We start from the raw sequence: 12044 nt of genomic DNA on the forward strand, positions 1-12044 counted from the left end.
TTCCCCGACTCCAAAAAAAAAAAACAAAAAAAAAAAAACAAAATAAAGCCCCTCCAGAAAAACAGGATAGGCTCAGAGTCGTGTGTTCAAAGTTGTTAGCAAGGAAACAGGTGAAGCACAATTGCAATCCACTCTGCTACAAATAAATTGCCGAATAGCAGTGTTTACCTTTCCTTCACCAGGCCCTTCCAAGTGTGATTCTGTGCTTGTTTATTACATGAAAGTATGATTCAAAACAAGCTGGAAACTCAGGAGCCAGAATCCTTCTGGGCAGCCCTTGTTGCTCACCATCTGTCTGACACAGAACAAGTGCTCAGTGACAGGTATTATTATTGAGTCTTCAAATGAATAAGCGCAGGCCTTTAAATGGGTTTGGGGTTGGCCGCAGACCCTCAGAAGGCAGTCACGTCAGCTTACAACCTAAACAAATGGCTCTGTTAAATTGCTTTAAAAAGACAAATTATCACTGATAAAAGACCATTCAGTTTTCCAAGCAAGTCCTTGAAAGGTATCATACCTAATGAATTTGGTATCATATATTACCAACATATGGCACTTCCTTGGTGGCTCAGATGGTAAAGAATCTGCCTGCAATGCTGGAGACCCAGCTTCGGTCCCTGGGTCAGGAAGAGCCCCTGGAGAAAAGATTGGCTACTCACGCCAATATCCTTGCCTGGAGAATTCCATGGACAGAGGAGCCTAGCAGGCTGCAGTTCACAGGGTCAGAAAGAATCAGACACAACTGAATGACGAACACACTATATATGGAATCTAGGAAAATGGCACAGATGATCTTATCTGCAGGGCAGACGTAGAGAACGAACTTATGGACACAGCGGGGGCAAGGGAGGGTGGGATGAACTGGCAGAGTAGCACTGACATGCATGCACTGCTCTATGTGAGACAGGGAGCTATGGGAAGCTGCTGCACAGCACAGAAAGCTCCTCCGCTCGGCGCCCTCTGATGACTTCGAGGGGTGGAACGGGGGACGGTGGCGGGAGAGGGGTCTGAGAGGGAGGGGATATTTGTATACTTATAGCCGATTCACCTTGTACAGCAGAAACCAACATGATACCGTAAAGCAATCATCCTCCAAATAAAAAATAAATTTTCAAAAAAGTAAAAAAAAAAAAAGAATTTGGAAGATTAAAAATTATTTGAGAGCCTGTGTGGGAAGCAGCTCCAGATGAAGGTCACGGCAGCACTTGACCATGCCCTTGGGAGTCCACAGGAGATGGGTGGTTTCCAGGCCGTCTCCTGGGGATGGAGGTGTCTGTGCCCCGCACAGCCGAGTCTTCCCCGGGAAGATGGAAGTAAAACGCCTGCCTGTGTTCCATGGATGCTAATCAGCCCTGCTCAGATTTTGTTCTTACTTCACTTCCAAACACTCAAACTAAAAATATTACCCTATTGCACTGTATCATTTAATAATCGGAGTGTGAGTGTATCGCTATATCACTTGTAGGATTGGGGACAGATGTTCTAAGGGAAGAGAAAGAAGGAAAAGCATCGTAAATGCTTCTTTTTGCCTAAAGCCTTCCCTTGCACCTAATTTCAGAGCTTCTCTTGGTCTCACCAAATGTTCCCATGTGAAGATGAAGCAGTTTTTTTGTTTTTGTTTTTAAAGCCCCTGGGACTTCAGTGCCACATTTAGATGCAAAATGGAATTGAACACAGGGTGACTGTAAGCTGCCTTCCAGCTTTAAGGACCCAGGTGCTGCTTGCTGATTTCATTTGACACCCCTCCCCCTCACTGCCAAACCCCTGCAGGAGAGCAGCCTTTGTAAGACATTTCGGAAAGCTGTAGGTTCTCTGCACATCATGTCCAGAAGCATTTCTGGATTTCAATGTACCTCAATAGTTGCACGTGCTACATTTCACTGACAAATTCTGATGCAAGAGCTACGATGGGAATTTTTGTTATTTTTTTCACCATATAAGACAGTAGGGATGGTTCACTGACAATTAGGAGGTCAGAAGGGCTTCTGGAAGAAACAGGGAATGACTCCAGCAGCCACAAAAATGTATTTCTTGGACTATTTAAAATGTAAAAAAAAATTTTTAAGTAAGATTTTCTTTTTGTTTGATGTGTGTGTATCAGTTGCTCAGTCGTATCTGACTCTGCGACACTGTGAACTGTAGCCAGCCAAGTTCCTCTGTCCATGGAGTTCTCCAGTCAAGAATACTGGGGTGTGTTGCCATTCCCTTCTCCAGGGGATCTTCCCAACCCAGGGACTGAACCTGGGACCTCCTGTATTGCAGGTGGATTCTTTACCATATCAAAACCAAATGTTTCCTATAATTTAAAAAAGAGAGAGAGAGACAAGTGCGTCCTTGACTTGGTAACATTTATTCAATATTCTTTGAAATTAGCAAGAATCAGAAGAAGCACATATCAATCAAATACAGCCACAAAAATGTCCTGAATATAAATAAAGATGCACTATGAGATATACTCACTACTGAAGGAATCGGTATGCTCTTACAGTTACTACCTCTTAGCAAGGAACAACTCCAACATAAATTGAATTTACTCACAATACAAACACCTTGACTTGTAGAGGAAAATACAGATTCAATTCAATCACAGTTTGCCTCACTAGACCCTGTCATCATGTATGTTTTCAAGGCCTAGCTTGATGACTGGTACAAAAACGACAGGAAAACCAACAAACTCAAGAGAATGTTTCCGGTTTCTGCAAGGTTCAACAAAACAGTGCAGAAATAAGTTACTTACCCATGCACAGAATAAGGCAAAGGCTAATTTCATTCAGGTTAGGAATAGTACATTTAACTAGTTTTTCACAGAACAAACATTTCAGACTTCTTTTTAAGTTAATGGGTATACTGTATTATAGTTCATACTACAAGTGTTTCCTAACTCTACTCAAAAAGTCAGCACTCACACGTCAAATACAAACTTGTCCTTGATTAGACTTACTCTGTAACCACTGATGAAATCAATCTGGTTCATGAGAGTATCTACTGTGGAAGGTCCACACACTAGTCGAAGCCTACCATTTAGAGAGCAGAAAGTACATGAAAACGTAGCCTACAGATTTCACAAATTCCATTTTTAAAATATTTTTTTCAAACTAAAAGCTGCAGAAAATTAGTTCTTAAATAGTCTACTGAAAACTTTTGAGCAGCTAACATCTTAAATTTCTTAAGCTTTTCCTTTTCTTAAAAATATTTAAACGAATGTAGTAGCCCATCTTTTGGAAAAATAATCCCCCAAAAAGATTACAAATCTTTTGTTTTAATCAGTGTGACCAAGGGCTTGTCATCAGGGCTGTAATCCTCATAGGCGATGGGGGTCACGTCATACATCGCAGGCCGGGATTTCTTTCCAAACCTGAAATTGCAGAGAGAGGACTCTGGTTAGAGAAATAGTGGCTTCTCAAGTCCTATTAAAGGTAAATGGTGACAATAACTTACATTCAAGAATCAAATGGAACTATAAAATTCTCCAAGATATCCTCTCTAGCAAGTACAGACATTTAAGTCTTCCTGATCTTAATATTGAGTGAGTATAAACCTTAGCCTTTGGCGTGGGAGGCAAAAAATGGATTTCACACAAGGTAGAGTCCAAATTAATACTGAAGTGTGTAGGTTAAATTTTGGGAAAGCAGTCAGGCGTGGGGGCTCTTCAATAGGTTTTGAGAAAACATGTATCGATTGGTCTTTTTTCTTCTCAGACCCAGAGCGGTTTGGAGAGGTGAGTTTATTTTATATCCACTCTGATGCCTGGAATGTGGAATGGATGGGTGGGCTTCCCTAATGGTGCAGACTCCCCCCTGGGACTTGCAGGAGGGCTGGTGAGGGCTCAGAGGCAACCTGAGGTCCCAAGACCAGGAGAAAGGGAGAGGGAGGAAATGATTTCCAATAATGAGGTCTTGGTCCAGAATCTGTGTGGGCCCTCCATCCCATCCCACCCACCTATCACTCCCCAACCCCCAAGGACACGCAGGCCATTGCTTCTTTGAGCACAAAGCCTTTGTCCCAACAGATTTGTGTGTATCAAACACCCCTTGACGGCAGGTCTGATGCACAGAAGCCCAAGAGTGTCAAAATCCAATTTCAGGACCTCCCGCTAAGCCAGTGTTGAAATGGCAATTATTAAAACAAAATCAATTCAACTTCTGGGTGGTCTCTTCCCATTCAGGACTTCACCTTCCATAAAGGTCCCTGGAGTGCAATGGGATTTAAACAATCTTCCCCACTAGCCCACCAACCCTCCTCTCTTTTATAAACAACATTTTTTTAACCATTTCAAGTCCAATGAAGTCTATTAAAAAAGAAATTTAAAAGGAATCTCAGATTTTAAGAGGATTGCCAGGATGGGCCCCCAAGGATTTCTTGGGACTTGTTTACCATGGCTTTAAACCCATCTCTCCACCTTTCCTGTCTCTTCTTTTTATATCTTGGAAAGTCTGTCTTCTCACGTACAGAGATGAGAAGTGGAATCAAGTGGGAAGTGAGAAAACGTTACATTCTTCACATGATCGTTTATTTTTAAACATTTATCCATCTTGTAATTCCAATTCACTCAAGACTTACTGACCTTCAGGAGAGCAAAGGCACAAACATGCTAGATGGGCACCAGGCAAAGTACAAAGATAGAGAAATGGGGACTTCCTTGGTGGTCCAGTGGCTAAGATTCCATGCTCCCAATGTGGGTTCAATCCCTGGTTAAGGAACTAGATCCCACACATTGCCTCTAAGAGTTTGCATGCCACAATGAAAATCCCGTGTGCCACAACAAAGACACAACACAGTCAAATAAATAAATAAATATAAAATAAATATTTTTTAAGAAAGAGTTAAAGCATTTTGCCACTAAGAAACCACAGCTCTTGGAGGAAATATTAAAAAGGCTTCGAGAATATCATGCCTAAAAGGTTAGCCTCACTGAAGGTCCGGAGTTGTGTGGGCATAAGTGTGGGTTGGATTCCAGCCTGAGATGTGTTTATCTAAATTGCCTGAGGTCTGCACAATCTGAGAACAGGAAAGAAGCAACAACGTCAAAGCCAATCGGCTCTTAACACTTTCTCTGAAGTCTGAACATTTCAGAGGCTACTTTACGGAGCAAGCATTTTGACAAGATATTTCTCATAAAATAGCTCAATATATCGGTAACAATCTACCACTAATGATATTAATCTAATTAATATTGAAAATCAGGAAATCCCAGTGTAAAGGCCTCTGTATCCAAACATGGCAGCCATGGGATGGTTTCCTGCTGGAACTCCGACAAGAGGCTCAGTGAATTATTGCCTATGAATCAACTGGCTGGCCAAGAGCAAACATCCGAGCAACTTAATAGGTTGAATATAGGTTTACAATACCCGTTTTTGTTTTTTATGTGATTCCAGTTTGAAGAATAATGTTTCCTCCAAAGCTAGAAAATTGAATGCATCCATGTTAGGCAATCCATCCACATGCTAAGGGCTGTGACCTTAAATTATTGTCATGGAGCTGGATACTGACAAGACAGGTTTGAGGTTGAGTGTCCCACTGAACATGAAGGCAGTTAAGAGCTTCCATGCATCTACTGTAGACATGCAAAGTCAACTAAAGGACAAGGAGGCACTGCTTTGTGTCTACATGGGAAGCTCAGCTGTGTGCATCAGTGCTAATGGGGTCACAGAGTATAATGCTGGTAACAAATCACCGCAGATGGTGACTGCAGCCATGAAATTAAAAGACGCTTACTCCTTGGAAGAAAAGTTATGACCAACCTAGATAGCATATTCAAAAGCAGAGACATTACTTTGCCGACTAAGGTCCGTCTAGTCAAGGCTATGGTTTTCCCCGTGGTCATGTATAGATGTGAGAGTTGGACTGTGAAGAAAGCTGAACACAGAAGAATTGATGCTTTTGAACTGTGGTGCTGGAGAAGACTCTTGAGAGTCCCTTGGACTGCAAGGAGATCCAACCAGTCCATTCTGAAGGAGATCAGCCCTGGGATTTCTTTGGAAGGAATGATTCTAAAGCTGAAACTCCAGTACTTTGGCCACCTCATGCGAAGAGTTGACTCATTGGAAAAGACTCGGATGCTGGGAGGGATTGGGGGCAGGAGGAAAAGGGGACGACTGAGGATGAGATGGCTAGATGGCAACACTGACTCAATGGACGTGAGTCTGAGTGAACTCCAGGAGTTGGTGATGGACAGGGAGGCCTGGCGTGCTGCGATTCATGGGGTTGCAAAGAGTCGGACACGACTGAGCGACTGAACTGAGCTGAACTGAACTGAATGCCCAGCACCACTGGAACTGGATTCCTTGCACCATGACCTAATTAGCAGCTGAGAAGCCTCCTAATTCCTTAGGTGAGACATTGAGGTCTCCACCCAAAGCACAGTGTCTACCATATGGGGGCTAAGATGGTTTATAAAACACAATAATAGGACTCTCCTTCAGTCTCCCACACCTATCACAGTGGCGAGTGCCAAACAAATGTGCATTCCTATTTAAATTTCCCATGCTAACAGCTCTGCATATTTCCTTTGTGTCTCAGAACTGGGTGGATGTTAAGGAATCAGCTAACACCTATAGAATTCCATTTTAAACTATCAGGCATTAAACCAGTGTCAGAGCTTGCCTATGTTATGGCAGGAGTTTTCATGCAACTGTTGTTTTCAAGAACAATGCAGTTTTTCCTTATCCTAAAGAGATATATTAATTATTAAAACAATTTTTAAAAGGTGGAAGCCAAAGAAAATTACAATGTAGGCCTAGGATTAGCAAACCACAGTCTGCGAGCCAGTAATAGCCTACTGCCTGTTTTTTAAAATAAAGTTTTATTGGAACACAGTTGTGCCCATTCATAATGCCTCTGGTGCTTTCACAGGACAAAGACAGAGTTGGTCATGGAGACTTAATGGCCCACAAAGTCTAAGATGTTCTACAGGCCATTGATGAAGACTATAAGGGTCACCCGTGGTCCTCTCTCCGAAGGACTTAGCACTGTGTCTGGCCATGTTACCGTTGTAGAAGCACTAACAGCAGCTGTGCAGCGTGGTATAAAGGCAACTGACACTCAAACACCACAGTTGGTGACCAGTGCTGTGTACCTTACTTTATTAAAGAGACAAAAGACACCAAAACCAGTGTCGAAGGAGTCAAAGTATATACATTCTTCTAGTTCATGTTTCCCTGGAAATCAATAGCTAGTCAACACCTTGGAGAAGAGCAGGTGGATGTAAGCTTTAAAAAGGCCATATCAAGGGACTTCTCTGGTTATCCAGTGGCTAAGACTCTGAGCTCCCAATGCAGGGGCACAGGTTTGATCCCTGGTTATGGAACTAGATCCTTTGTGTCCCAACTAAAGATGTCACATATCACAATTAAGACCCAGTGCAGCCAAATGGGGCTTCCCAGGTGGTGCTAGTGGTAAAGAACCTGCTTGCCAATGCAGGAGATGTAAGAGATGCCGGTTTGGTCCCTGGGTGGGGAAGATCCCCTGAAGGAGGGCATGGAAACCCACTCCAGTATTCTTGCCTAGAGAATCCCATGGACAGAGGAGCCTGGTGCACTACAGTTCAAAGGGTCACAACGAGTCAGACATGACTGAAGCGACTTAGCATGCGTGCAGCCAAATAAATAAATATTTTTTTAAAAAAAGGCCCACATTGGGAGATGCTCTTTGAGAAACAGCGACTTTGTCCTTTCCCAGCTTTCTGCTTTGTCTCCCGTAATCGGTGGTCAGCCTCCGAGTGTGACCTCAGATACAGAACTTGGAGAGTCATTACTTCCCTCCCGCCAGTCTGTTACAAAGTCTTTGCAGCCTGAGTATAAGCGAAGCAGCTGAGGAGCAGATGAGTCCTAGGGCAGGGCGGAGTAGGGGGGGCACTGCTTCTCAGCCCATCATCAGCACCAACAGACGGTCTGCTGAGGTCAGAGTCACCGGACACTTCCTGGGGAAAAGGGGAACGTCACCAATGACCCAGACAGTGTTCGTCCTGTGCAGCTTCTGAGCTGCAGCCATTCTGAGCCAATGTCATCTCCAGCACAGTGGCAGGGAGACAGGCCATGAAATAGACACGCTAGCCATAGGCTGTTGCTCAAAACTAGGAAGTGCAGAATACCAAAAGGACTCTGTTTTTGTCATTGCCTTTCCAGGGTTTCCAGGAAAAGGGAGGAAAAGCACCAATCTGCCAGAGACCCAGGTACAGCCTCTGGAGAACCAGGCTGTGGAAACTCTAGGTCATAGCTAAAGAAATGTTTAGACGGGAATGTTCTCAGATATATGTGGAAAGGCACTGTAATAACATCAAAGATTTTATCTGCAGTCACTGGTGCATCCAGGAGTTTGCTGGTTAGGAATTCTACAGTAATTATTTTTGATAAAAATCAGTACCAAATAAGAACCAGGTTTGTAAACGCTTTCAAGTTTCTCCTTTCCTTCCAAGGGTATTCAGTTAAATATCTTCCCAGTGGGCTGTACAAGCAGGAAGCCCAGAAGAATCTATCTTAACTTATTCCAGGGCTGAGATAGAATACTCTTCCTCCTGGATGCAAAAGGACCTTAGCCAGAGATTCCTTTCAGGGGAGGGGTTGGGGAGGGAATCTGATTTCCTTGGGTCTCCCAATATATCCCCATATAGAACCATGGATTCTGTTCTTTCTGGGTGAACTAAGCCCTTCTGGGAAGAATTCTGAGTCACAAAAGATTTTGCCTAGTCTCTACTTTTAGGTCTTCCCAAATGGTAAAGAATACACCTGCCGACGCAGGAGACACAAGAGATGTGTGTTCAATCCCTGGGTCAGAAGGATCCCCTGGAGATGAAACGGCTACCCACTCCAGGATTCTTGCCTGGAAAATTCCAAGGACAGAGGAGCCTGGCAGACTACAGTCCATGGGGCCACAAAGAGTTGGGTAAGACTGAGCGACTGAGCACAGCAACCATAGCCTCTTCTTTTTACATTTTCACTGCTCATACAATAATTTCAAGATACTCCAAATACTCCTGCAAGCTGTACCACTGACTAAGCTGGTGCCCTGGGATGAATCTATTTCTCAGGCAGATCAAGACATCCTGTGCCAATTGCTCACCGAGAATCATCCATTCATTTCAGACCTTACATTTTAGTGAGGTCTATCACATGCCAGGACCCACTGCACGTATAGTAATAAATCACATTGCCCTTTGGGCAAGAGGAAAGATTAACTAAACTAGAAGAGATTTGCAAGGATTCATCTCAGGGTTTCCCGGAAGCTGTGTTGCTGAGGTGATTCTAAAATAGGGTCCATGACAAAGGCTGATCTGTGGAGCCTGATGTGGAAGAGGGTTGAATCCTCCTTTCTCTCTCAAAGTTACAGAAATGGGGATAGTGCTACTCCTACAAAGAAGTCTCCTTTGGCTTTGGGACAGATGCCCTAAGTCCCCCAACTTCTCTCTTTCACTGGCTCTTTCTCTAGAACCCAAGTTCTGGTTTTTGTTTCCGCTGGACTCATCCTAAGATCTGAGCCCTGGGTTTGGAGGTTTCCTTTTGAAGAAGGCTAATTTTCTGACTCCGGGAGTTGGTGATGGACAGAGAGGCCTGGTGTGCTGCAGTCCATGGGGTCACAAAGAGTCAGACACGACTGAGCGACTGAACTGCACTGAACTGAACCTTCTGACCCTCTGAGCGTCCATTCCATTCAGACAGAATTTGGATCTGCTTGTTCCTCGAACAATATTGGTCACAACATCCCAACAAAGATTATACAGATAATAGTTCCCTGGAGGTCCAATCATAAGACACCAAACTCAGCCCTCTTTTCGCTATAGCACATTGACTTTCTGAATCAGGTCCTTTAGATTGTTCTACCAATTAAAGGAAAAGATGGTGTTTTAACATTCAATATCACTATCATTTTGATATAAATATTCTTGACCAAAATCAACAAAATTAGATTAGTTGATTTTTTTCACATGTTGTAATACATTGGAGAAGTAAATACAGCATTATCTGTTTATACAATCCTTTACTATTTATAATTTGATTGTCATAACTCTTTAAGGAGGTAGTTCTCCCTTCCTACAGTTGAAGGAACTGTATTTGTGGAAGGTTGAATCATCTACCTAAACTATAATCAAGTAATGGAGCAGCTGGGCTTAATGTCAGATGTCTGACACCCTGTCTCAGGTTATTTCTATACCACACTAACTCCTGTCTCTCCAGGAATCTTTCCCCCAGACACTATTTTATACAATAAGAACTCTAACAACAGAGTGACTGCTATGTGACTTTCTTTAACTAAGCCCTTAAATCACATGTGATCATTTATAGTCACACTGAAGAACAACACAGCTAAACACATTTCAAAAAGAAACCATCAAAACCTGCTTCATACACAGTGATGAAGAGTCAAGTGTTTATAGCAGAGATAAACACAAATTAAACGAATGAATGTATCCAATGAAGATAGAAAGTTGGCAGCAAATTAGAGGGGTTTGTTTATAAAGCAGTCTCATTATCTGGTCCCCCAGTACTACCCTGAATCTACGCTTCATTCTTTGAAATCCCCTTTGCAGATGTAAAGTCCTATCCATAATGTAACCCTGGTACCTAGCATGCTGACTCCCGCCACTCACCTGGCGTGCCGGATGGAGGCGATGGCGTTGCTCAACTCGCTGTCGATGCTGCGGCAGTTGTAGAACTCCTCGTAAGCTGGCCGGGCCGAGCCCTGGTACTCAATGCGGCTGATGCGGCAGATCCCCACAATCAAAATGATGAGCATCAGGATGAAGGCGACACAGAGCGCGCCGATGATGATGTAGAGAGAGTGCCGAGGCATGTTGGTTAGACTCTCCGCCATATGTCCAGACTTCCACTGGAGGTCTGAAGGTGAAAACATGCAAATGCCTGGGTATCAGCTGGGGCCTTTTGAAGGGGAGGGACTTCCCTGTTCTCACACCAGGAACATAAATGATAAGAGCTGTCCAAACTGCAAAGGATTATTTTCTATGGGTAATCCAGATGGCAACCCACTCCAGTATTCTTGCCTGGGAAACCCCATAGACAGAGGAGCCTGGTGGGCTATAGGATATATATTAATATCCTTAATATATAAAGACCTCTTACAAATCATTAAGAAAAATCAGGAACATGCCATAGAAAATGGGTAAAGAATATAAAAAGGAATTCATCAAGGAAATATAAGTAGAAAACTGCTTGGCTTCATAATTTTTTTTAACTATGCAAGTCCTACATCAGTTCCCAAATATTATTTTAAAATTTTGATAACCACAGTAGACAAGCGTGTAGAAATAGGGACTGTGTGAACTGATACTACTACTACTAAGTCACTTCAGTCGTGTCTGACTCTGTGCGACCCCATAGACGGCAGCCCACCAGGCTCCCCCATCCCTGGGATTCTCCAGGCAAGAACACTGGAGTGGGTTGTCATTTCCTTCTCCAGTGAACTGATACACAACCCCTGTATGGACTACATAGAGTACCCTTTGACCCAGAAATTCCAATTTTCAGAATTTTTGCTGAGAAAATGGTCCTAAAAAATGTATAAAGCCCTGTGTACAAAGATGTTCATCTCAGAAACACAATTTTCAAATGTTAGATTATCAACTATCACACATTTAGAAAATAAGTTCAGAAAATAAGCACAGACCCAGATGTATTCCCTGCTCAAAGTTAACATATATTCATATATTACCTTCTTTGCTTTAAATGTTTATGGTTTTTTTAAAAGAAATGAAATGTTACAAATAAAATCTAGTGTAACTGCTGAAAAGCTAAAAAAAAATTATCTTAGCGATTTAAAACAATTGTTGAATGAGGCTTGAAACTTCTAATCCAATTCTGAGAATATTAAAAAAAATCATGATGTAAAAAAAACAGGAAATTAACAAATGATACATATTATTAACTAATATATAGATTTTGTTCAAATTTCACAAAATTTTATGCTAGTGTCTATTATTTGTTTTCATCTCTTATTCAATTCTCCACATTGCATTTAATTCCACTGAGCAACTTCAGCTGCATGCAACAAATTCAGGTAAATTCTCTTTTCATTTTTACTCTATTACCAATATT

General features: G+C 42.5%; 1 protein-coding gene across 1 annotated transcript in view; it reads right to left on the reverse strand.

Annotated features, from left to right (window-relative positions):
• Positions 1-2331: 2331 nt before the first annotated feature.
• DNER (delta/notch like EGF repeat containing) overlaps positions 2332-12044 on the reverse strand; it is a 378787-nt gene continuing 369074 nt past the window's right edge. Inside the window, exons 12-13 of the mRNA XM_027964863.2 lie at positions 10583-10829; positions 2332-3355 (exon numbers count right to left, since the gene is read on the reverse strand). Coding sequence (XP_027820664.2) covers positions 3244-3355; positions 10583-10829 — 359 coding nt within the window. The 3' untranslated portion in view covers positions 2332-3243. The remainder of the gene's footprint in view (positions 3356-10582; positions 10830-12044) is intronic.

The sequence above is a fragment of the Ovis aries genome, chromosome 2 (genome assembly GCF_016772045.2).
Source record: "Ovis aries strain OAR_USU_Benz2616 breed Rambouillet chromosome 2, ARS-UI_Ramb_v3.0, whole genome shotgun sequence".
NCBI lineage: Eukaryota > Metazoa > Chordata > Mammalia > Artiodactyla > Bovidae > Ovis > Ovis aries.